Source organism: Microtus oregoni, unplaced genomic scaffold (genome assembly GCF_018167655.1).
Source record: "Microtus oregoni isolate MIOR12 unplaced genomic scaffold, Mior012 000005F_ref0000423, whole genome shotgun sequence".
NCBI classification, from domain to species: domain Eukaryota; kingdom Metazoa; phylum Chordata; class Mammalia; order Rodentia; family Cricetidae; genus Microtus; species Microtus oregoni.
The window spans coordinates 49,493,696-49,521,452 of NW_024543064.1; the positions used below are offsets into that span (position 1 = coordinate 49,493,696).

The following is a 27,757-nucleotide window of genomic DNA, read 5'->3' on the forward strand; positions in this document are numbered from 1 at the left end:
ATTTTAATTGTTTTTAAAAACAATATAAATACCATATAATGCAAAATAATATTTTATTCTTTTCTCTATTTTCAGCATCTCATGTGTATTTTAGGTACACTTAAAATTCTTACAAACCACATGTGATTAGAGACCTCTGTGTTGTATGGCTGCTAATCTCAGATTTTGCTGTACCTTCCTAGGTGATTTTATTTCCATTTTTATCTCTGTCAGTTCTTGACATTGTACCTAACAAGACTTTTACACGCTATAATTTTTAACTTCTATTCCAAGCAGAAAATGTATTTATTCTTTTCAGTAGTGTATTAGACTGTATACTCTGTTATTGTCTTTCACATTTTGGTGTCCTTTGTTTTCTCACTGCATTTCATCTCAGTGACCTTCTGTTTGTCCGTGAACAAAGTTTTGCCTAGCAATTCACCATCAGAATCTCTTTGCCTTTCTTGCTTTTTCTCCTGTCTTTACACACTCAAACATTCTTCCTAAGGTTCTCAACCTTCTTACTGCTAACTGGTCCACTTCCTCACTCTCCCAGCTTCTACCTCCTATACCATTCATTATCTGGAAGTTATAATTATGTTACTATTTTCATTTGAATATAATTACTGTAAAAGGCACTGACTTACATTTTACAGATTACTTTTCAGCATCCATAATATCTTAGAACATGGAAAGCACATAAATAAATATTTATTCACTGAGTTAAAAATACAAAGCTATAGAGAAATGGGAAAATGGGGTTTTCAGTCATGGATATGGCTATGAGTTCTGGGGCCACTTTTACTTGTGGGGTGGTTTAGGGAAAGTTACATATTGGCTATTCAGGTGTTTTTTTTTTTTTTTTTTGGAGACAAAGTTTCTCTAATAGTCCTGGCTGTCCTGGAACTCTCAGTAGACCAGGATGGCCTCAAACTCACAGTGATCTGCCTGCCTCTGCCTCCTGAGTGCTAGGATTAAAGGTGTAGTCTATGACAACCTGGCATACTCAGTTTTTATATTAATAAAAAATGAGGAAACAAACATTCAAATATGCCCACAAGTACTTATGAATAGCATTTAAAGGAAGAAAGTAATACAATTTATTCTACACGTTATGTGTGAGAGTGCTTTATAGGACAGGAGTATGGAGCATAACCAACATACAGCATACAGCATAACCAACGCTGTATAGTGCTTAATTCAGAGACCTTCACCTCTGCTGCCCGCCCAGGAGAGCAGGTTCTGGAAGAAGACCTACAATTTGTGTTTCTCCCTCTTACCTTTGCTTGAAGTAGCTCAGAGTCAGAGAAAATAGAAATTAGGGACTTTGAGTTGTCTTTCCTTCATGTTTCTGCTTATCATTGTTATTTAATTACATTGTAATATTTTCTGAAAAAAATTATATGAGTATGCTTGGAGATCACAGAGTAGAATAAGGCTTAAAACTGAAAACAGACCTAAGTTCTGCTGCCAGCCCACCCCCGTCTTGATGCCACAGTTCATCGTCAAGTAAAGGGCTCTCTCTTCTGCTTTTGTGTCGGTGTTAGTTGTGTGTATTATGTAACTCTCCACACCTGAGCAGTGTAGACGACTGAATTTTATTCCTGTTCTGCAGCTCGTTCTTTCTCCTAGAAGAGTTACGTCATTTTGTCCCCACCCTTCTGTCTTTCATCACTGAAACTTGATTACATGCCTGAGAGTGCAGCGAAGAATGTCCTCTTCTGTCTTGACGCTGTTGAACAGCGGATGCTTTCTAAGGTCGCCAGGCTGACTATATGGAGTTTCTGTCTAGAAGCCAATTTCCCATTATCCATTTCCACCATTATTCTAGACATTATTTACCATTATTCATTACCCATTTTTTATCCTAGAGATTTTTTTTTTTTAAACTCCCCGAGGAAGTCCTATTTCCCTCGTTTTTCTTTCTGGATGTATTATTTTACTGAAAACTTTCAACATCTTCCTCCATACTATGATGTATGGAGGTACTTTAAGAAATGTACCTGATAATGTTTTTATTTCGTTTGGTTTTTTTTGAGATGAGGTCTTGCCAGGCTGTGCAGGATGGCCTCTCATAGCCCCTGGGCTCAGGTGCTCTCCCTCTCCAGCCTTTCCTCTCAGTGACTACAAGCACACACGTTTCCTCACTTTGGGTTGATTCTTTTGAATCTTCCCAGACTGATAGTTTTGTTAGGTACAGAATTCTAAGTTGTACATTTTTTTTAACAGCAGCTAGACAATGCCGCTACTCTCTTGCCCGCGGGTGTCGTTTTTGAGAAGTCTGATGCTATGTTTGCAAACTTGTTGTATCTTGTAGATACTCAAAGCAGTGCTTCTCAACCTGTGGGTCATGACCCCCACAGGAGTCACATATATATCCTGAATATCAGATTCTGATTCATCACAGTAGCAGAATTACAGTTATGAAGTAGCAATGAAATAATTTTATGGTTGGGGTCACCATGACATGAGGACCTGTATAAAGGGTCACAGCATCAGGGAGGTTGAGAAGCACCGCTCTAAAGGAGTTCTCCAATTATTCTCTTCATTTCTTATGTTTTAAGGTTTTCTGTAGATACTACCTAGTGGTAGATGATAACGATTTAGTACCTTTTATTTTAATTATTTTCATTTAAATTAGTTTATTCAGTTTCATAGACATCTTATACATTTCATAATTTCAGAGATGTTATTTTTGTATATGAGAAAAACATTAAGCTGAGACTAAGAGACTTATTTGGTCTAAAATCTAAGTATTGCTTCTTTTTCTATAATCTTCATACTAAAGAAGATATGCAACATATATAATTGCATGTGTCATGAATAAAATAAAATATTCCCATTTTTTGGATTATTGATTGATACATTATTAAAGCATCCCAGAATAATTTTATCTTACACTTTGCCTCAAAATCTGAATCATCATTTTCTAGAATTTTTAATGCCTTACTGTGGGCATGGAATCTTGGATATAAATGACATCTAGAGAATATTATCTATATTAATTAGTAGAAGCTAGGAGCACTTGAGAAAACCTTGTTATCGAAGTTAAATGGGGTTGAGTGCAGGGCTTACCAAGCGAAGAAAACCTTGCTGAATGAGGGTTTTAAGTGCGTGTCTGATTTAATGTTCATACCCTCATGAAGGGACAGCAAGTAAATACATCAGAGAACGAAGTGCATTTTACACGTTATAAAGGATATGATTTTGCTTTTGAATTTGTGCAAATTATGTAAATAGTAAGTGCTTGAGGTAAATTGTTTATTTGGATTTGATTTTCATTTTTATGATTGAACTTTTTATTATTTGAAATGGTTAGTATTAGTAAGTTCATCCAGAAACTATAGGTGGGCTTCTATGTTAGCATTATTTAAAACTGCGATCAGTTGACTTTCTTTCTCTCAATATGGGAAAATGGAATCCCGTGTGCCCTAGAAATTCATACATTGCACAGTCTTAGAGAGAGTGATTTGAAATGCACGAAGACAATGGACTTTGCAGGTATAAATAGGTAAAAAGAGGAGGGATGGGCTGGTGAGATAGCTCTTTGGGTAAAATACTTGCTATGTTAGCTTGATGACTGAAGTTTGATCCCCTAAGAACCATGTGGAAGGAAGGAGCCAACTTTCCATAGCTGTTTTCTGATTTCTATGTATGGGCCATGCATATGTCTCCCCTCCCCCATAATAAATAAAATGCAGAATGTAAAGGGAGGCTATGAAAGTTAGCATTGGCCAGTTTTGTGCTTGTTCTCGGAACTCCAGTGTTCACGGGACTGATAACCACACGTGTAATTTTTGAGATAGGTTGTTGCTTTGTCGCCCAGAACTCAGGGTTCTTCCATCTCTGCCTCCCAGGTCTGAGGTTGCAAGTGTAAATTGTCGCATTGGATGACAGGTTTTTCCCTGTGTAGCTGATAAGCTAGTTTTCAGTATCGTTAACCGAGAAGAGGCCCAGTCTTTGAAATCCTTTATGGTGGTAAATGATAGGTGCAATTAAGAATCGGAAGACATAGAACTAATAATCCACATAAGTGAAGCCTATCAACTGATTGCTTATGCTATCATATTATCACATAAAAGGCCCTGTGTAGTTGTTACGTTTGGATTAGCAGCAATGAGCCCTTTCTTACTGGGATTTTATTAAATGTTTGAAATTACTTAGAAGTTAGTAGCTCCCTTGTGGTGTTACTTGTGTTCCAAATCATTTCTTGATGACTATTGTAGCCTTTGACTTGTACTAGATCAAGGTACATCTAATTGAGCAAATCCTTCTGTTTTATTGACATCCAGTTTTTTGAGACATGTCCACAAAGCACATGATATTCTTGGCAGACTGTGAGAGTTGCCCTCTTTCCCAACAATAGCCTTAGTTGTGTTTGCTGTTGAACTTTTGTATCTTTGTTTTTCTATCTAGTTCATATTTTTTTAAGTGTGGCTAGCAAATGTGCTATAACTAATGTAAGAGAGATTTGGTAATTATTAGTGTGAAGATCAAAATAAAAGCATGCAGTTTGTATGATACTGCCCTTCACAGTTGGCTCTATGGACCCCCTCCTCTGCATAAACACCAGTATTCTTATTGTCTGTGAAATGGTTGTTGTTCTGTTCTATGAAATACTAAACAAACACACACACACACACACACAGAGAGAGAGAGAGAGAGAGAGAGAGAGAGAGAGAGAGAGAGAGATTAGTGTAATTAATTACGGTTGACTTCCTCATTATGTCAGTCACTGCATGTCATTTGTAGCTATGGGGTGTCTCTGTGACGGTAAGGACTCTGGTAGCCACAATAACAAATGTTAGTTTTAAAACCTACTTTGTCAAGTCCAAATGGATCAAAGACCTCAACATAAAGCCAGCTACACTGAACCTTATAGAAGAGAAAGTGGGAAGTACACTTGAACTCATTGGCACAGGGAACCACTTCCTAAATATAACCCCAGCAGCACAGATACTGAGAGAAACAGATACTTCCTGAAACTGAAAAGCTTCTGTAAAGCAAAGGACACAGTCAACAAGACAAAACAACAGCCTACAGAATAGGAAAAGATCTTCACCAACCTCACATCAGAGGTCTGATCTTCAAAATATACAAAGAACTCAAGAAATTGAACACCAAAAGATCACATAATCCAATAAAAAAAAATGGAGTTCAGACCTAAACAGAGAATTCTCAACAGAGGAATCTGAAATGGCTGAAAGACACTTAAGGAAATGTTCAACATCCTTAGTCATCAGAGAAATGCAAATCAAAACAACTTTGAGATTCCATCTTATACCTGTAAGAATGGCCAATATCAAAAACACTGATGACAACTTATGCTGGAGAGGTTGTGAGGAAAAGAGAACACTCCTCCTTTGCAGGTGGGGATGCAAGCTGGTACAGCCCCTTTGGATGTCAGTATGGTGATTTCTCAGAAAATTAGGAAACAACCTTCCTCAAGACCCAGTAATACCACTTTTGGGTATATATCCAAAGGATGCTCATTCGTGCCACAAGGACATGTGTTCAACTATGTTCACAGCAGCTTTGTTTATAATACCTAGAACCTGAAAACAACCTAAATGGCCCTCGATGAAAGAATGAATAAGAAAAATGTGGTACATTTACACAATGGAGTACTACACAACAGAAAAAAATAACGACAACTTGAATTTTGCAGGAAAATGGATGGAGCTAGAAAACATTTTGAGTGAGGTAACCCAGACACAGAAAGGCAATTATCACATGTACTCACCCATAGGTGGTTTTTAAACATAAAGAAAGCCAGCCTACAAACCACAATCCCAGAGAACTTAGACAACAATGAGGACACTAAGAGAGACTTACATAGATCTAATCTACATGAGAAGTAGAAAGTAGAAAAAGACAAGATCTCCTGAGTAAATTGGAAACATGGGGACCTTGGGGGAGGATTAAAGGGGGAGGGGAGAGGCAGGGAGGGGAGCAGAGATAAATGTAGAGCTCAATAAATATCAATAAAAAATTATACAAAAAACTACTTAAAATTGTATGTTACTAGTTTTCTTTTGAGTCATTTGATACGCTTATAATGAACCAGTTTAATTTTGCCAATGTTTTATTTCAAGGTGCAGCTTGGCTAGTCAGACCAGGTCAGTGTGAGCTCATGCGACTCACGTGACCTCTTATGGCTTGTCCTTGTGTTATGGTAGATCTCCCTTTGCAGAGCAATTCTTGATTTTTGTGTATATGTGAATCCTATAATCTTACGTTTTTGGAATAATATTTTAGTTCATAAAATGCATGGGGTTAATAAAAGAAGTCAATTATGTTGAATTAAAGTGATAAATATTAGTTATATTTTTTTTGTTTTTGTTTATTTGTTATTGCTTTATAAATAATACCATTCAAAATTTCCATTTCCTCCCCTCCTCCCATTTCCCTCCCACTCCCCCACTCACCCTCTCCCCTCCTCCTCCAGTCCTAAGGGAGGGCAGGGTACTCTGCCCTGTGGGAAGTCCAAGGCCCTCCCCTCTCGATCCAGGCTTAGGAAGGTGTGCATGCAAATAGACTAGGATCCCCAAAAGCCGGTACATGCAGTAGAGACAAATCCCAGTGCCATTATCTAGTTATATTCTTTATTAACGAATTAAACTAAAACATTCTGTCCTGATATAATCAAAAATACTATTTTCTAAGCAGTATTTTGAGATAGCCATAATAGTTAGGATATAAAAATGTTTGCATTCTCAATATCACAGTTGTTATATACTGCTAATACTGCTGTGGTTCATTATTTACATTCTTAATTTAATGTGAGTGGTACTGAAAATTAAGAGAATCTGTTAAAACTCATGAGAGGTCGATTTCCTAGCACGTTCATATTGCCACACAGGTGTTTTTAAAACCTCAGGGTGGTGGTGTGCTATCCCAGGCTCCCAAGGGAGAGATAAAGTTCTAGAAACAGGAGCAGCCTGAAAAGAGTTCCGTTCATTTACCCTAAAAATTAAACTATTTCCACCAGAAGTGTTTGTATGGATTATTTTCTTAAAGGAGTTTGAACAGTGATAACCTAAGATCCGACTTTATAGATATGTGCGTGTATTTAAACATTTTGTTCCTAAGACCATTTAAGTGCTTTCTCTGGCCGCGAGCACCCAGTGGGGCAGCTTTGGCAGGTTGTGGAATTGTAATCTGAAGCTTGGCTGCTTCTCTGAAGATGAGCAGCAACAATTCTATGTCTTTAAGGTTGTTTATTGCTATTTCAATAAACCTAATCATTTTTAGGTGTGTTACTATCTTAGAGCATTGTAGCTGTAGCAAACCGTTTATGTGGTTTGCATGGAATTTTTTGTTATATTTATATTTTATAAAACTCATTTGAAACTTCACCCTATGAAGGCATATTGTGGGGGACTTGTCAACCTTGCTTTCACACACAGCCTTGAACTGCACTGTTGAAACTAATTGCGTAATTTTGCCCTAGGTGATTTTCACCCACGGAAAACACTTTGGACTTTGCTAAAAGGGGCAGTTGACAACTTTCAGTTTTCAAAACTGCAGTGTTGGATAATCACTACGTAGTGTACACGGTGTCTTGCTTGTAGGTGTTAGTGTTAGGCACAAAAATGGGGTGAACTGTTATTCTGTACAGAAGGCAGTATGTATAAAAATACAAATTTGGAATAAGTTGTATAAAATAGGAATCAAAAAATATTGGCTAGTTAATACATCTCTACTAATGTATGAGTAAGCTTACTGCCATGAGTTGTGCTACTAGAAAGATGTCAGTATGAAAACATGCTGTTGTATGAGAAAATATGTAAATAGATCTTACAGTAACAGGTGACAATGGAATGAGAAATGTGTATGCCAGCTCTCATACTGCTTAAGAGTAAGCTTTTGATGTGAGATTTAACAGTAATTCACTAAGATCAGGTAGATGAATGTTTGATGCTCTTAGCCTTTTAATTACCGCTTTTCAATTTTTACTATAATCTAGGTTACTTTTCTGTCTATGTAATGCTGCCATTTGAGGGCAATAGACACAAGTGCTGCACAAGGAAGACTGAGTGACCATTTACTAGAGCTGTGGGAGAAGGAAGATTACCTGTACCTCAGAATAGAAATATGTTCAATCCAGTCAGAAAGAGGAGGAATTGTAGACAGATGGGACTAACTAGGGAAATACTAATAGGATGTTTTATGGTTTTTTTTGTTTTGTTTTTGTTTGGTTTGGTTTTTTGAGACAGGGTTTCTCTATGTAACATCCTTGCTGTCCTGGAACTCTCTTTGTAGACCAGGCTGGCCTTGAACTCACAGAGATCGATTGCCTCTGCCTCCCAAGTGCTGGGATTAAAGGCATGTGCTACCACCTTGCTAATAGGATGTTTTAAAGTATATAAATTTTGATTTCAAAAGAGCAGCATTGTGCTGGGGTAAAGTTGTTAAAGAGGAGCCAGGCGTGGTGCATAAGTACAATCTCAGACCTTTGGAGGCGGAGAAAGATGGGTGGCATGGTTGAAGCCAGCTAGGCTGCCTCAAACACTGATCGGGCTCAGCTGCTAGGGACCTTGGATTCATTATTTAGGCAATTGCTCTTCTAATTGGAAAACAGTCCCGTAACTGTATGGCAATAGGGCTTATGTGAGATCCACAAGAATGAATATGGCATCTTTTGGGAGCATCACTTCTACTTAGGAGATTTTTGGAGAAAATAACTTTTTATATGGAGGTAGATATATAGAGTATGAGATATGATTCATATATAATAAGATACTATGTTTTAAAGTAAGAGTCCAGTAAAATTTTAAGAGAATGTGGCATGTCATTAACTTGTAATTTGAAAATTACAGGAATATTTTTAATACTGATGTTGTATTTCTATAGTAGATAGCCTTAAACAAAACAGTCACAATGTGTTATTATAAATTTGTCATAGTATGATTGATAATTAGTGGGCTAGGAGTTGATCAGACTAAAGGCAATCCTTGAGAAGAAATTTTATCAGAAAGATTTCAAAAGAAGGTTATAGGATATGAGAGGCTGTGTTTACAATTTAAGGAAAAATCCAGACCTTCTCCAGGTTCCAGACTAATAGCCTGGTAGTGATGCCGATGGCTATAAAAGTTGAGAGGGTGTGAAGTTTAGAGAGGAGTTGAAAAGAACTGCAAGGGGCTGGGCTACTGCGATGTACCTGCAGGATGGAGAAGTGGCTAGTAAGCAGTGTGAGAAGGGGATCTAACAGATTATGGGTTGGGAGTGTAGAGTTGGGGAATTTTCCCGTGGAAAATAGAGTCCATGAGTGCAGACAGAATATTTGAGGGTCACATTTATAAATACCGTTGTGGGACTGGGGGATGGCGCAGTCAGTGAAGTTTTCATCACAGAGCCCCGAGTGCTGAGTCTGAATTCCCATCACCTACTATGTAACATCCAGGTATGGCAGGCCCCCCCTGGCACCTCAGTGTTGGGGGCCTGATGGAGGAAGGTCATTGGCTAATAAAGGAACTGCCTTGGCCCATTTTATTGGTTAGAACATAGGTGGGAGGAGTAAACAGAACAGAACATTGGGAGGAAGAGGAAGTGAGCTCAGAGTCTCGACAGCTCTCCTCTCTGGGAGCAGACGCCTGAGAGAGACGCCATGCCCCACTCCCGGGATGAAGCTCCGACCCAGGATGGACTAGGCTAGAATCTCCCCGGTAAGCGCACCTTGGGGTGCTACACACAGATGATTAGAAATGGGCTAAATTAATATGTGAGAATTAGCCTAGAAGAGAATGGGCCAAGCAGTGTTTAAAAGAATGCAGTTTGTGTGTTGTTATTTCGGGCATAAGCTAGCCGGGCAGGCGGCTGGGGTGTTGGGGACGTAGCCCCGCCGCCCCATTACTACAGGGGCCAGAGACAGGTGGATTTCTGGAGCTGTTTGACTGGCTAGCTCCAGTTCAGTGTCAGACTGTTGTCTCAACAAGTAAGGGGGAGGGTGATGGGGTGGTCAGAGAGTAAGAGGAAGGACTAGACTTCTGAAGGTGGATCTGAGGGAGGGCTGCTGAGTGTAGCGGTACTGGAGGGTGACTAGTAGTAAGTGCTAGAGAGAGCAAAGGGAAAGGGACTGACTGGAAAAGTCCCACTGGGTTCCACAACCATGGGTCAGTGCTAAAATCATCTCCAGGCAAAGAAGTGAGACAGGATCAATGCTCTGGGAAATGCAAAGAGGAAGCCTTTCTCCTCCAGAAGAATCTCTCTGTCTGAGCATTCTGGGGGCTGGGTGGGGGGAGACCATTTTGGTACTTCTAAAGGGAACAGAATGAAACCCATCATCTGAGAGTGTGAGAAAATGAAGGAAAGCAGCTAGAAGGAACACCTGCTGTGCTGTGTCCTGAATCATTTGTGCCCCAGGGTTTCTGGGTTTTTTTTTTTTGTTTTGTTTTTTTTTGTTTTTTTTTTTTTTTTTGCCATGGAGCCATTTTGGTATTCAGCTGTAAAACTCAAACTAAATTTTTGGCAGGTTGAATTGTAACTATGAACTCTGTGGCTTTTTCTTACTTTAATTTTTTTGTGTTTTTCTGTAGAAAAATATTAATGTAGGATCCACACAGACCATATATGTCTCTTTTTTAAAAAGATTTATTTATTTATAATGTACACACTGTTCTGCCGGCATTCCAGAAGAAGGCACCGGATCTCTTTATAGATGGTTGTGAGCCACCATGTGGTTGCTGGGAATTGAACTCAGATCCTCTAGGAAGAGCAGCCAGTGCTCTTAACCTCTGAGCCATCTCTCCAGCCCCCCATATATGTCTCTTATGTGATTTTAAAGATATGTATGATATAGTATAATGTAAGCTATGATGCTAGATACTGATTGAGGCAAGTCATAGTATAACTTGGATACTACTTATATTTAAAGCCTTGGTCTAACTCAGAATTTTTTTTTGGAAGTTTTTCAAAGATATAATTCTTAGAGCTGAAGAAATGGCTCAGTGGTTAAGAGCTCTGGCTGCTCTTCCTGAGAACCTGGGTTCAAGTCCCAGCACCCACATGGCAGCTCACAACTGTCTGTAACTCCAGCTCCAAGAGATCTTACACCCTCCACAGACATACATGTAGCCAAAACATCAGTGCATGTGAAATAAAAATAAATAAAAAGATACATCTTTATGCGATGTGTATATGACCTGTGTCCATTTGTCTGTGGAGGTGAGAAGAAGGCATTGAATCCCCTGAAGCTAGAGTTTCAGTGCTTATGAGCCCCCAGAGTAGGTGCTGGGAACCAAACTCAGGTCTTCTGCAAGGTGATCTTATAACCATGGAGCAAAATACTTGAAACAAACAGTAATAGGTGCTGGATGTTATGATGCAAATACTTGTATCCAAGGATCTTTGAGGAGTTAAAGTTCGAATTACTTTTTAGAAACAATCATTTTGTTTTAGAAACAATATTGTAATGTCAGTGTCTAAGATGTTTTGAACATACATACATACCTATCAGGCTTTAAAATATGATAATCTATAATGAGTTTTAATTCTACTTAAAATACACAAAATGTTGGCTCTACATTATGTCCATGGATATTAAATTCTGATGGAGGAAGATCATTGGCTAATAAAGAAACTGCCTTGGCCTGTTTTATTGGTTAGAACATAGGTGGGTGGAGTAAACAGAACAGAATGCTGGGAGGAAGAGGAAGTGAGCTCAGAGACGCCGTGCTCCCCTCTCCCAGGCAGACTCGATAGTTCTGCTCTCTGAGGCATCTCAATGAAGCTCCAACCCAGGATGGACGTAGGCTAGTCTCTTCTTGGCTAACTCTTGCACCTGAACTAGCCCATTTCTAATAAGGTGTGTAGCACTCCAAGGTGCACTTACCGGGAAGATTCTAGCCTATGTCCATCCTGGGTCGGAGCTTCATCGCATGTGCCTCATAGAGCAGAGCTATCGCATCTGCCCGGGAGAGGGGAGCACGGCGTCTCTGAGCTCACTTCCTCTTCCTCCCAGCATTCTGTTCTGTTTACTCCACCCACCTATGTTCTAACCAATAAAATGGGCCAAGGCAGTTTCTTTATTAGCCAATGACCTTCCTCCATCAAAATTCTTCTTAAACTTTCATTTAATGCTACAAAGGCATTCATTCTTATTTCATTTTGACAGATGTCTCTTAAAATCACTATCATAGTATTAACTGTTGAAGTATATAAAATGTTCAAAGTGTAGATAAGCTAAATATACTCTAAGTTACTGTCTTCTTGACACTGAAAGTCAGTATGATGTGGACCTGCCGTGTTGGTAGACATTGGCCTGGTGCAAAACCACCATTGCATTCAACTTTATGTGACAGCCTTAAAAATTTACTCCAGACCATGTTGTAGCAAAATGAAGCATAATTTTATAAGTTCCTATTACAGATGTGTATTCTAAATTGACCAAATTTAATTCTAAAACTAGTAAGATAGCATTTGAGACCTGTAAAAATACCACTTTTTGAAGTTTAACATGAAAACAGCGCTTTTTTTTTAAGTTGAAGTATTCAAGATTTTAAATATAAGAATGATTAGAATTTACCCATTAGTTATAATTTAGTTTGAAGCCATGTTTTTGTTTGTTTGTTTGTTTATTTATTTATTTATTTATTTTGAGACAAGGTTTTCTTGTTTAGCCCTGGCTGTACTGGAACACACACTATAGGCCACGCTGGCTTCGGACTCAGAGATCTGCTTGCCTCTTCCTCCTGAGTGCTATGATTAAAGGCGTGCACCACCACTCCCAGCTGACTTGCACTATCTTAAATTGATTCCCACATCACAAACATGAACAAATGATATTATTGTAGGAGGTTTGATTGAGAAAGACAAATGGTGTTAAATTGGTGTGATGGTTTCTGATCTTAATAGTGAATTCATTTCTCAAGCTTTCCATTAAAGATTTAATACCAGATTATTATACTACAGTAATCTGGGAGGACTTTAATATTTAATTTATTGGCCTTTTAATTTGTCTTATTTCATTCAAAGCTTTCTAAATCGGTGGGCTGAATCATCATTTTGGATGATTTGATAGAGTGTAATTTTCCGTTCTGAGACCTCCAGTAGATCCCTCTTCTCCTGTCTGTCTTGGATTTGGCTCTGGGTTTGTTGTATTTACCGTTTAGGTTGTTTTCTCCGCATACGTCATACCACCACCAGCCTCCTAAAGAAGACAGATGTGTGATTTAATTTGATAATGCCTCCTGTCTAGTAGCTGTTAATGTATTTCATGGTTATATCTTTATTTCATATAAACTATATTATGTGGTAGGTGCATGTATTCCAATATTCATCTTTGTAACCCACGTACACCATCAAAATAGTGTTTGAGGAGTATCATATTCAAAATTGCCAGCTGGACCAGAATTAGCACTTCAAACTACAACCCAAAATAGATTTTTGTCTTTGGACAGAATACTTACTTAAGATTAGTATTTTAAAAAATTGATATTATAGATAATAGTTAAAACTGTAGGGGGATACTTTGAAGAAAACAGTATTGGTATTAATGAAATACCTGAGTCACTTTCTGGACAGTAGAGCTGCCCCTTTGCTCTGTGATCCCATGTAGAAAACATCAGATCTTTGTGTTCCGGGAGTGCCTCGGGGACATTGCCAGCAGTCTCGGCCAGATGTAGCGTGTAGTTGGTCTCATGACTTCCCAGGTGCAGGGAATAATCGACATAGTGCTTGCTGTCTTTCCAGTCTTGGAGCTCAAGTCGTAAGATGTAGTTAGACTGTTTTACTATGGCATAGATCTTCTCTAGGCCCAGCCAAAATTCTCCTGAAGAGAAAAGGTGTGTGTGGGGGGAGCGACACCTGTGTATTGTTAGCTACAGATCAGGTCCTGACTGACTCGTTCGTCTTTGTATGTGCCTTTGCCAAGCTCTCACTGTTTAGCCCAGCCTGACCTCAAAGTTGAGATCTCCCTGCCTCAGCCCCTCCAGTGCTGTGATTACAGGTATGTACAATCATGCTCCCTGGCCAATTTTTAACATTTTTTAACATTCTTTTCAATTCCCTAAAGTAAATGAGTTGTTTTAGTCCTGACTCCTTGGTTACTTTGAAACCCTATAAAACATTTATATTATTGATGTTGTGGTGTGTGCTTGTAATATTAATTAACTGTTGGGAGGTCAGACAGAAAGATTTGTTGAGTCCTCAGCGACACAGAGTTGTCTAAGGTTATCCTGGGCTACATGAGACCCTATCTCAAAAACCCAAAACAAATCCTTTCTAAAACTTTTATTAATGCACACTTTTGTGAAACTCATGTCTGTGTCTGGATATATACACTGTCCCTCCCTTTCTCTTTCCCTCTTTATGAAATTTCCTTTCATTATTTATTTATTTATTTTTATTTATTTGTTTATTTTTACTTTCTTTGAGTTTTGGGCTCTAACTCTGACTTCATGCACCTTGGGGAAGACTCTCCCACTGAACTACACCCATTGGTTGTCCATTGGCTACATTATTATAGGTATTTAAAGATTTGGTCATTGATAGAGTAATATCTCATTTGTACCTCCTTATGTATATCGGATGTTAATTAATATGCCTACATTCAGTCAAGAGAATGCTTTTATATATTCAGTTTTGGATAATACTGATAGAATTTTTCTCAAATGCAAAGTTACTTTAAAATAGAAAAAGAATCTCAGAAATTAACAAAAACATTAGATTTGAATGTTTTGTTATTAGTGTTTTTCTCTATAATTAAAACTTTTTATTCAGAATTAAAAACAGCAGTTATATAGGTAGATCATTATACAACTATTATTTAATTATAAAAATGAATACTTCATCATTGCTGCTGAATTAGGATACTTCACTTAAGGATTATAAATGAAATTAGTTTCTGATTAGAAATCAATGAGCATTCTGAACTGTCAGTCTTTTAGTGTTAAACTCAATCTTAGAAGAGTTATGCAGTGGCATTTCATTTGTATTTTAATAAATAAAGCTTGCCTAAAGATCAGAAAAGTAAAACAGCCACACTGGCCAGCCTTACAGGCCAGGCAGCAATGACACAGACCTTTAATCCCAGTAACCACACTAGCTTGCCATAGAAGCCAGTCAGTAATGGTGCACACCCTTAATCCCAGAACTAGAGAGGATTATAAAATGGGAGGAGAGACTTCTTAGTCACAGTCTCCTTCTGAAGTTTCCTAGAGGAAGGATCACCATTTTAGCCTGAGGTAGAGGGAAGAGCTAGTGCCTGCCTGTTTTTCTTTTCTGACCTTCAGGTTGAACCCCAATTTCTGTCTCTGAGGTTTTTATTAATTGTGCTTCAGAATTAGGACTATAAAATATTACTGAATTTACCTTCTCTTTAGGGATTTAACTAGTATTGTGAGTAAAGAATTTTAAAAATAGTCAAGTAGTACTGAATCTTAAAAATTTGGTGTAATGGCAGATGCATTCCACTCTATAAGTGAATACTTATACATTCACAGAAGTCCATAATGTGTTTTTGGGATTTTAAGTATCTGTTTATTTTATATTCTTTTGGTTATTTTTATAGTTTAGTTTTGTGATCAGAGTAGAATATTCTACATTAAATATATCGCAGAGAACCACAGCTCCGTAGTATGTATTTATAATACTTGAATAATTAAAATTGAAATTAGTATTTAAGTAGCTAGACACTGTATCTGTGACAGTTCCCCTGTTCGTTCTAACTCTGTTTCATTTTTTACTTTATTACTTTCTTTAAGCTGCAGGGATCAGTCCCAGTGTAGTGCTAGTCAGGTGCTCTGCCCCATTTTAACCTCATGTCACTTGTACTTAAAATATCAACGAAAGAGTCCTACAATGCTGCCTTTGCCGCTCATTCATAGCCTTACCAGTCTCTAAAGCCCATGGCACTTATGTTTTTCCCTAATAACCATTATGATAATCATGAACTATTGAATTAAATTTCAACAAGCATACTTAAGAGCAGACATGTATTAGTGATAAGTACAAATAATTGTACTTGCTAGCGTGTAAAATTTATCAATCAGTTTTATGAAGACTAGTTTTTTGTTTATTGTTACATTTCCACTGTCTATTTTTATAATTGTTTCTTAACTTATATTCTTTTTCTTCGAAAATGGATCTCAGTGTGTGGTCCAGACTGGCCTTGAACTTTCCATCCTCTGCTTCATTCCAGTCCCCCGCCCCCAGGGTTAAAATCTCAGGCCTGTATCAGTACATCCAGTTCATATTGTTAAATTAGTAGATAAATGAATAATGTTAATAATGTAAAGATCTTAGGCCTCTATCCAGTCAACATTGTTAAATATGCAGATAAATGAATATGTTAATAGTGTTAATAAAGATCTCAGGCCTATATCAGTACACCCAGTTCATATTGTTAAATTAGCAGATAAGTGAATAATACAAGGAAATCACTTTACCGTCAAATCTTCCGAAACCGTTTTTGTAGTTCTCCCATGTTTCGTTGAAGTCTTGTGACCCATCTTTCCGGTGTTGAATTAATGTCCATGGGCTACCTGGAGGGTGTTAATGGATGTAGTTATTCTTAGTAGATTAATATTAATGGGAAAAATGACCATGTTTTAACTTTGGTTTTAATTGGTGATTTTGGGAGGTGATTTGTTTTTTTTTTTTTTTTTGGTTTTTCGAGACAGGGTTTCTCTGTGGCTTTGGAGCCTGTCCTGGAACTAGCTCTATAGACCAGGCTGGTCTCGAACTCACAGAGACCCGCCTGCCTCTGCCTCCCGAGTGCTAGGATTAAAGGCGTGCACCACCACTGCCCGGCTGGGAGGTGATTTGTTAATTTGGTATTATATAGTTAAGGTAATGTACTTTATTATTTATTATGGTCCCAAATTTGCAGAAATAATCATATTCAGTGGATTAATAACAAGCTTAGTCTTGGTAATAGGCAATGAATATCTTTAATTTACTTTAACCCATTCTTTCCTTAGGCAGGTTTTACCTGATTGGGTGTCACAGTACACATTAAACACTTGAGAGTTGCTTGTTCTAATGGCATACACGCCACTTGTATGTTCACCTCTGTTATAAATGGCAGAGCAGTCAGCAGGAAGGTCTAGAATTAACAAACATAATAATGTAATGTTTAGGAGTAGAATATTTTTAGAGCTTGATGGAGTTGCTGTTTCATGGAATTGATGTGAATGTTCAGTAATGTTTATGCTAAGGCATATTTGCTAGACAGCAAACTATCCAACTAACATTAAAATAACATTTCCAACTTACTTATTTTAAAGAAAATCTACAAAATGAGAATTTTAAAAGGCATTACTAATTTGTTCGGCATAGTAAGAATATTAAGTAGAGGAAGTTCAGTACAGGGTTTGGTTCATAACTAGAATCTACAGATATGTAGAAGCAGTGAACATACAGGAAGAGAGCTAACAGGTATATTTCCTATGTGAATTACATAAACAAGAATAATTGTTGGGAATATATAGTTTTGTTGAAGTCTAGCTGGAAATAAGAGATCTTGTTCCCCGGAACTTTTGTTATATCTGTAAAAGATTTTAAGCAGAAAAGAAAGCAGAATTTTTGAAGAGAAGAATTTCATAATCTTCATCAGTTTTTAGAAGTGTACTTTTTCTTTATACACATGACTGTATTTTGTTGCTTTTGAAAGTAATTTTTAAATAATGACTTTAGGCCCCTTGCATAGGTTTCTAAGTCTCTTATAAACATGAGCTTATTCTTTTTCTACACCTGCAGTATCATTTTCTATCTATTAAATTAATAATTAGTTCATGTTTTTAATATCAGCTTCATATCTTAATACCTTACATAGTGTTAAAATATTAAAAAAAAAGAAACTAAAAAACCAGTATCTAATTAAGTTGACATTTGATGATGGTATTTGATATATATGTCTTTTTACTTTTTTAGTTTAGATCAGGTCCTAAAAATAGGGAATTATATAGATGAACCCCACCAGATTATCTTACCATCTTGTTCTATAATTTTTGTTTCATTCGGTTGAAGAGGGGGAGTAGTTCTTGGTGCTCTTGATTTAGAAGAAAGGGTATTTTCTGTGGGTTCTTGAATACCAGTCTTTCTGAGCTGATAAAAGAATATAAATCTACTTAAAAAATGCTATTGAATATATAATTAAGGAATTCTGGGTAAGGATACCAAAAAGTACAATTATGTACACGTTGTCTTTGAGTTTATAATGTTTTCTATGGTAAAACAATAAACTGGGCTGGAAATAGAGCTCAGTGGCAGGGTGCCTGCTGAGCCTGTGCATAAAGGTCTGACCCCAGCTCTACAAGGGAGCAAATAGGAATAAACAGTGCTTTTCAGAATGTATATGCATTCTGTTCTTGAGACATTTAAACATATTGTTTAGCCGGGCAGTGGTGGCGCACGCCTTTAATCCCAGCACTTGGGAGGCAGAGGCAGGTGGATCTCTGTGAGTTTGAGGCCAGCCTGATCTACAAGAGCTAGTGCCAGGACAGGAACCAAAGCTACAGAGAAACCCTGTCTCGGAAAAACTAAAAACAAACAAACAAACAAACATATTGTTTAATAAGTAACAAAATTAAGAGAATGAAACAAACAAAACGAGACATTGATTAAAAGGAAAAGAACCAGTAAGGCTATATGCTTTGCTTAACATATTTGAATATGTTCTCTTTCCAGCAGTATGGATCACAATCTTGGCCAACTTTATTAACTTTTGTGTGCCAAATATGATATTGCCATGGCCAATTCAAATGTTGAATGTCTACTCTGTGTTGGTACAGTATTTATGTGAAGGGTTTTAGTAAATAAAGTAATAGGAAAAGAATCCTAGGTTCATAGATCTTTCAGTTTAATTCAGGGATAGGCAAGAAATAACTTTATATTTATGCTAAATATAAAGATGTTGAGAAATAATTGGATTAGTGCCTTTTGGGAGAACTTTTATTTTTGATTTAATGCCTTGACAGCTTTACTGAACATTTTGTATTTGATGAAAGTATATGAGAAGTGCAGATACCTGAAAAAAAGAGCATTTTAGACAGAGGTCCTGGGGCAGCGTGTTTCATGTGCTTCAGGAACAGCAAGGAAGCCAGTGAGATAGAATCAGTAAGATGATCAGGTTCTCAGGGTAGTGATGAGTAAGACAGGAAGCTATTGTGGGGGTTTTGAGCAGAACAGGTTCAGGACCTGCTTTAAAATCCAATCGGATCACTTTAATGCACGCAGTTATGAATCCTTTTTCCTCGCAGTTTATATGATAGGCTCTGCTGTTTGCTTTGTAGGACATGTGAGGAAATCGCAAGACAGGTTAGTTGCCAGTTGCATAGAAAGTTTGCAAGCAGATGATTAGCTGTGGAGGGCTGTCTCAACAGCCCGTGTTGACATCAGCCAGTGCAGCAGATCCAACAGAGCAGTAGGCTGACTTACCTGGTTTTCTATTTCTTTTATCTGGCTGTGCTGTTGACTTAATTGTTTATATTGCTCTTCCACAGTCTGGAGGAGGTCTTTGATGCTGTTATCTTGCTGTTCTACAAAACTCTGCACACAGATTTTAGTTTGTTTAAAATTTTCTCTGTCTTTTTAAGTTTTTATTCATTTTAATTATCTAATTTTAAACTGGTAGTGGGTTAGAAAAGTGAACATTGGCTATCGTTGTCCTGTGTTTTTTCAAATAATATATACTTTTGTTACTATCTTAAAAATTACCATTTCTAAAATTTTCTGAGTTTTATTTAAACTAAAAGAAACAATGTTTCAAAGGAATTAAAACATACCATTTGCAGTATTAATCTATTTTTGTTTATGAAAGAATAGTATTAAATTTAATTTTTTAAAAATTTTTTTACCTCTAGTAATTAGTAGTAACATAATAATTGAACATTATAAACTTTATTGCTCAGCTGATATTTAATCATCATATGAAATATATATTTTAGCTATTTTCAAATATAATATTAGGCAAGCAAAACTGAATTGAAGTTACAGAGGAAAATTTTATTTCCTAGTAAAATTTCTTTCTGGAAAGTATTAAGTAGTTTACTCACATGGCAGAGTATTTAAAATAGTATCTCTTTAAGATGTATTTTTAAAAATCCACATGGAAAATAGTTATGAGTTCTACTTACTTTAAGTGACGTCACTTCTGGGTGCTCCTGAGTCCCAGGTTGACTTTGAATTAAATTCATTAGCTGCTCCTCCAAAGCACCGACTTTTTGTTGAAGTGCAGTTTTCTCTTCTAGTAGGTTTTCAAGTTTGGAGTTGAGTTCAAGTGACATATTCTTCACCTCCTCATTTCTGACTCGTAGTTTGGATGTAGTTCTTCTTAGTTCCTTTTCCTCTTCTCTGATTTCGTTGGTTTGAAGTGATAGGTCATAAAAAGATTGATCAAATATGTTGAGTTTCTGAAATATGTCGTTAATTTGTCCCTTAGTCTTATGGACAAAATCTTTAAGTCCATGTCCCAGCTGAAGGAGGCCATTGGCTAAAATTTTGACATCATCTAACATAGCAAATCTTGATTTTGGCTCTGAAGATACAGAATCAAATGATGAATTGTCTGTATCAATTCTGGATGAAATTACTAGAGGAACAATAAAAAGAAATATTTTAATTGTGTACATTTTTGTCCTAATTATTCAATTTTAAGCAATTTGGACCTACTTCTTCCTGTAAGGAGAGCTGAACCTCTTGACTTTATATACACGGCTGTTTGCAGCGTGCACATAGCTGGCAGCTAAATGTGGTTAACCATTAAGCTGTGCTGACTTGCACGAATGTAACCCTCCCCATATTGAGTTAGATCGATGGCAATGAAATCAAGGAAATGAGCAACTAGCAGGAGGTAATTTTAAAAATTGGTATTTAAATTTGCCATATTAAGAATTATATTTTCAGTACTAAGGTATCTACTCACTTTTAAAAAGTTTATTTTAGTATTTCTTTTTCTATAGGAGATTTACAAATAAACCTTAACTTTTGATGCATAAGTTGTCATTAAAATTGAGGAGAATTAACTATATGTACCCCTAGTTCTCGTTTGTTTATTCTGGAAACAGCCACCATTCTCCAAAAGCCTTTTGTGTAACCTTTCCCAGTCCTGTGGCAGTGCTATGGTTGTCGTTGCTGTAGCTTGTATTTCGTGTCCGCCAACATGTAACTATATATTTCTGTTTTGTCACGATAGCTACTGGTTAGTGTCTTTACTCCCCAAATGTCCTAACCATTCTTGTATATCATCCCAAAATTCCCAATATCTTGTCAGTGAAGACATTTCTCTCCCTTTCTGTTGTTTTCATGTCTTATAGTTTCTATTCCATGTGAAGTAGCAGTAGACTTGTAATCATCTGAATATAAACTAGAATTATTCTTAATGCCTCCAGTGGCAGAGAAAATTTGCCCAATATATATTTTTCTGAAGTTTGTGATCTTAATAACAATTTTGTTACTATAAATTTAACAACATTAAAGATTAAAAGTATATTAAAGAGTAAATGTTCCAGTGTCTCCAGTTGATGTTAAAAGGAAAAATAGTAAGCTCTTAAGCTATAGGTGGTTGTTGCATTAACCACTATTATCACCCTTAATATTAATACAAAATATTTGGGAAAGCTGACGTGGTAAAATTATTAAGAGTGTGAGTTCTGGAGTCTCATTGTTGTCTGGTTCTAAAAGTTAGTGTTTTGGCCTTAAACAAATTATTTAATTTTCCCATGCAGCAGTTTCCTCATTTCTTGGGATGATTGTACTTTGTAATCTGTAGCTTTGTTTTGTTTTGTAGCCCAGGCTAACCTCAGATTTGTGGTGATTCTTCTGCTTTAGTGCTGAGATTATGGGCATTTACCATCACACATCAGGATCATGTCTATAACTTTAAAAATGTTTAAAATGCATAGTTGTTTTGCCTTTGTTCATACCTGTGTACTACTGTCGAGGTAAGATGATGTTGGAGTCTCTCAAACTGGAGTCACAGATGGCTGTGAGCCACCATGTGGGTCCTCTGGAAGAGCGGTCAGTGCTCTGCTTTAATGAACCGTCTTTCCAACCTTCATGCTTATGTAATATAAAGATTTGTAAATTAAGTTGTCAGACAAAATTTTACAAACTGCACCATTTCTAAAATTTAATTCATAGAAATATCCATTTCTGGCATAAAATAGAGTTTTTTTTTTTTTTTTTTTTTGTTGTTGTTGAGTGACTAAGTATCAAGGGTTTGACTCTGGTGGTTTCTTTAGAGACATGGTTAACATGGAGGTTGTGAACATGACTCTGGAGCACAGCTCCCCAAGTGGAATCCTGAGGCTGCTACTCTTCAGTTTTTCCGCCATTAGTCACGTTATTTGCTTTCTCTGTTTCCTCTTTTGCCAAGTGGAGATAATACTTCATTTAGGGTTGTGAAAAAATTAAAGTTAGTTAAATCACGGGCATCTACTTGCTGTGTGGTAGGCACTAAATATCGTGTATCAGCTATTCCTTGTCATTAGAAACAATGTGGTTACAGCTCACAGTGTTTATTGGTGAGAACTGATGTGCGATTATGCAGACATGGGAATTTTGCTGATATCTAGGCTGAAGAGGTTTGTTCTCTTGAATCTTGGCAAGGAAATATCTCCTTTGATTATCGTGTATTTGTGCATACTTTCTCTTTTCTTTTTAGAATGTATATGTGGGTGGTGGTGGGCCTCGAAAACCTAGGACCTTAGCATACTAGTTGAGCACTCTCCCTCTGAGCAATTTCCTCAGCCCACCCTGTGTGTATCTTTATTTAAGTATGTATTACAGAGTTTTGTAAGTACTTTTGGTGGAAGTAAATAATAAACAGACATGTCCATACAATTCTACAAATAAATATGGAGGCTAATTAGTTGAATGTCCTGTGCACTGATGCTGCCATGAATTATTAAAGTGTATGTTGAACTTCATTGAATAGTCACATTTTCTCCTTTCATGGTAAAAGGTAGTGATCCTTGGTCATACAGGGCATATTTCGAAACTTTTCTTGACTAAGCTGTTAGCCTTTGTGGTTTAAAACTATTGACCCCAGAATTACATCCACCTAGTTAAGGTGCATGATGAGCCAATCTCTCTACTTTGTTACACTATAAACCGTTTTTTTTTTTTTTTGGCTAGGTGATTATTAATTTATATCCTACCTCCTTTGTACAATGCCTTATGCCTTATAGGAACAATAAATATTTATGGGATGGGTAAAAGATTTTTACATATAGTGAAGTGTAAACTTGTATGTAGCAGATGCAGACTGCTTTGCTATTGCAGCTTCCTTGTAAAAAAGGGATTATGAAGAGGAGCCCCCTTTTGAAAGAAATTATTTTATTTTATGCTCGAGAGCAGTTTGTCTGCATGTGTGTCTGCAGATGCTCATCAGATCCCCTAGGACTGAATTAGAGACTGTTATAAGCTGCCACGTGAGTGCTAGGAATCAAACCCAGATCATTTGAAGGAGCAGCCAGGGCTCTTAATCACTGAGCCATCATTCTAGTCCCCAGAAAGGAGCCCTTTAAATAGAACCCTGGTCAAATATATCCAGTCATTTAGAAAAACAAAAACTTAAGTCAAACAAATAAAACACTGTTAAGTAAACTCAGTATTTAAGAATCTATTTCTAGGAAATTCAAATTTTCCTAGCCACGTAGAATTCTAGGACACTGACCAGCCTTAGCATGCTTATGTTCCATGAACCACAGACACCACTTGCTTTCCCAGCTTACGAGGAATTAAGATAAAATGAATTTCAAATTAGAAACAAAATATTTTGCCTAGTTAAGAAAACCTTTTTTTGTCTATTAATGTTTTGCTTGTGTGTGTGTGTATGTGTGTGCGTGTGTGTGTGCACGTGCACATATTACATGTGTGCAGTGGTCTGGAAAGAGTTTTGGATCCCCTGAATTTTGGAATGCTTACCTTGTAGATAAATGGAAGTCTAATGTAATATGTTTGTTAGAAATGCTTAAAAATATCTATCTGAGAAAAAATATAAATGGATAAATAGAAATGTGAACTGAAGAAAAGAGCAATGTTAGATAAGACATTCGCTCCCCCTTTCTCTGATCAGAACAACAGCACCAATTAAATAGATGTTTAATAGAGACATAATATAAGCAGAGACTGCTCATTGATTTCCCAGCCACCCAGACCCAAAGAATCACACAGAAACTATATTAATTTACAACACTGTTTGATCGATGACTCAGATGTATTTCTAGCAAGGTCTTACATCTTAAATTAACTCATTTCTGTTAACTTGTGTATTGCCATGTGGCCGTGGCTTACCAGGTTCTAGACGTCTTTCTCCTTTGGCTATATGGCATCTTCTTGACTCAGCCTACTCTATATCTGTGTTCTGATTTCCTGCCTGGCTTTACTCTGCTAAGCCATTGGCCAAAACAGCTTCTTTATTAATCAATGGTAATAAAACATTCACAAATACAGAGGGGAATCCCATATCATCTCCCCTTTTCTGTCTAAATGAAAAGGAAGGTTTTAACTTTAACATAGTAAAATTACATATAACAAAATAGGTATCAAGCAAAAATTACAGTTACAATATTTAGTCTGTTCATATCTAGCAAAATTAAAGAAAATACACTATTATCTATTTTATCTTTGTGAGTCTAAAGTTTCATATCTTCTTTATCTTTTATCGTAACTTAGGAAAACTATCAGAAAACTAAGGAGGTCTTTCATTGGGGGGAGGGGGTGTCTTATTTCATCAAACCACATTAGCCTGGATGGAATCCACCAGGTTCTTATCCTCTGTGGAAACAAAAGCAGAACCTCTTTTCCAAAGTAACATATTTTTACACTCAAATTTTGAAGTCAAGATACATTTAAAATATATATATATATATATATGTATATATATATATATATGTTAGTTTAGTTTAGCAGCCTGTACAATGAAATGTCTCTCTGTACTTAGCTCATTAATAGTCAAAAATTTAAAGAAAACACAATAATATACACAATCCAGATTCTTTGTGTATTTTCATCTTTACATGGCTTATTTTTCTACTCTATTACTTTTTAATATTTATTTTATTATCTTTACTCTTTTAATCTATGACTGTCTTTTTATAACTGTCTATACCCCCTTTCCTCTCTCTCAAGCCTATGTACATTTTTAAACATACTGTTACCAGTTTAGAGGTTTATTTTTGCCTGAATCTGTCTTTACTATGTATCTGTTATCATTTTATGATCAGGAGCGCCTTTTTTTTTTTTTAAACCTAAATGCTATGCAGACATATCTAGGACCAACTTTATGGCCCTGCCTATTGGCTCTACCCAACATGGCAGAGCCATGTTCCCTGCCTCTGCTAGCCATGCTTACTGCCCCAGCTTCAGGGATACAGTGGGTCTATGTCACCATTAAGCAGCTAGTAGCACATGGCTCACAAACCCTATTTAAGTGTAGACCTCCTGAAAGAGCCAGAGTTCATGCTACCAGTGAGAACCAGGAAACCTTCTTTTAAAGAAGCCATATGGTTTTTGCTGCTAATGCTGAGTCAGGAAGTCTTCTCTTAAAGGAGCCCTGCCTCTGCTCACTGCCCACAAACAGAGTCTATCTGAAAAAAAATGCGGATACCAAGAAGCTACAGTTGACTCCATTTTTTTGTGGGTCTAAAAGCTCCCCACTTTTTTCCAGCTTTTTTAGGTCTTAGGTGTATTGGAGACTGTTTGTTAGTTTCCTGGCTGCCCAGACCTGAATAATCACATAGAAACTGTATTAATTACAACACTGTTTGGCTGATGACTCAGGTGTATTTCTAGATAGCTCTTCTTTCTTAACTCTTTCCTATTAATTTGCGTATCAGCATGTGTTTTTGACTTATGGGTAAAGGTTCTGGCTGGCTTTCTCCTTTGGCAGTTACATGGCATCTCCTTGACTCCACTTACATTCTCTATATCTCTGTTCTGATTTCCTATCTACCTTTACTCTCTTAAGCCATTGGCCGAAATAGCTTCTTTATTAACCAATGGTAATAAAGCTTATTCAAAGCATACAGAGGGGAATCCCACATCAATGTAAGGTTAGAGGTTTGGGACAGAATTCATTTGGCTGTGCTTTCCCGTAGAGTAACACTTGGGAGGTGGAGACTGGGGATCACAATCATTCATGTTTATTTATATAGAAATTTCTAGACTAGACAGGACAAATGACACTCTGTTTTTAAAGAAATACAAAGTGAGCTACATATGTAGACATATTCTTTGACTTATGGTCAGGTTCCTCCCTGATAATTCTGTAAGTAGAAAATGCATCTAGCACAGCTAATCTGCTGAACCATCATAGCACAGCACCTCTGTATTATAGTCACCCCATGTCTGAGTAAGGGCTTCAGTTTACTAGCACTGCTTAGCACCAGGAGAGTGTTGAATAGCATTTTGCTAGCCCAGGAAGCTGAAAAACAGCAAATAAAGCTATCATATTATGATCCAGAGTTTGAGGCAATGTTTTTACAGTTGAATTCAGTGCCTCACATATTCAAGGTAAGTGCTCAAATACTGAGCAAAAACTGTGTGTGTGTTTGTGTGTGTGTCTATGCACGCTCATGAACTCGTGCTGCATAGTTTGTTGGATTTTATTTTTTGCAATCTTGGGTATTTTAAAACCTATAAAAATAAAGAATTTGACTGCTCTATTATTACCGACTATACCAGATTTTTTGAATAACTAGCTAAATATATATATTCTAACAGAAATCAGAACATGCAGTTCATGTCACATACACTTATAGTGGTCCATGACCACTTTCTTTCAGAATTTATTTATGTAGAAATAATTTTAGATTTAACATGATAGCTTGCTTGTAGCTTTTGTTTTCTATTGAGGCAATCTTGTTATATGTTCTAGGCTGATCTTGAACTCCCAATCCTCCTGCCTCAGCCTCCAAAGTATTGAGATTAAAAGTGTGAAATCTCCATGTCCTTTTTAAGGACTCAACAATATTGTATTTATGTTGGCTCCTATTTATAGACACCTTAGTTTAATCATGCCTGTTATTGATCCACAGATATTTTCTGCTTTATAAACAGTTTACATAGAAACTATATTCTGTATTTATGGGGAATATATTTTGTAGGAACAGACTTGTAAGTTATGATTCCTTTCCTGAGATTCTTCTTCACATACATACCAGTATACTTTCCGTGAAAAAGACAGTTTTGCTCACTCTAATGGGCATATATACATCTTGTTGCTCTTACTCTTTCTTGGCTTTTTGGCTCTTATGTGTGTGAGCGTGCGCGGTGGAGCACCACCCAGCTCTCAAATCAATCACACACAGAGGCTTATTCTTTCTTATACTCGCCTGGCCTTGGCTTATTTCTTGCTGGCTTTTCTTAAATTAATCCATCTACCTTTTCCCTCTGGGCTCTTGTCTTTCTTCCTTCTGTGTATCTTACTTTCCTTCTTCCTCCGTGACTGGCTGGGTGACTGGTCCCTGACATCCTCCTCTCCTTGTTCTCTCGTCCTTCCTCTCACTTCTTCTATTTATAATCTATAGTATACTTCTATTTATACTCTATGCCTGCCAGCCTTATCTATCCTTGCTCCTGCCTTGCTATTTGCCGTTCAGCCCTTTACTAGGACCATCAGATGTTTTAGATAGGCAAAACCATCACAGCTTCCCACAGTTAAACAAATGCAACATAAACAAAAGTCACACACCTTAAAATAAGATTCCCCAACAACATCTAGTTTGTTTTAGCATCTATGTTCCTGTCTCTGGGAATTACCTGCACATGTGCGTTTTTACACGGTTTGTTTGTTTCTGGGTGATTTTAGGAGTACTCTGTCATATATGTA

At 36.9% G+C, this 27,757-nt stretch overlaps 2 protein-coding genes across 12 annotated transcripts in view; one reads left to right on the forward strand and one right to left on the reverse strand.

Annotated features, from left to right (window-relative positions):
* The window catches only part of Dock7 (dedicator of cytokinesis 7), a 189,363-nt gene that overhangs the window by 60,099 nt on the left and 101,507 nt on the right, over positions 1 to 27,757 (forward strand). The window lies entirely within an intron of this gene.
* Angptl3 (angiopoietin like 3) lies at positions 12,853 to 20,605 on the reverse strand. The gene is made up of 7 exons (XM_041651528.1): positions 20,058 to 20,605; positions 19,360 to 19,470; positions 17,913 to 18,027; positions 16,913 to 17,026; positions 16,368 to 16,463; positions 13,484 to 13,750; positions 12,853 to 13,129 (listed from the first exon to the last, which is right to left on the reverse strand). Exons 1-7 carry the CDS (start codon positions 20,550 to 20,552, stop codon positions 12,945 to 12,947), a joined length of 1,383 nt encoding a protein of 460 aa, XP_041507462.1. The 5' UTR covers positions 20,553 to 20,605; the 3' UTR covers positions 12,853 to 12,944.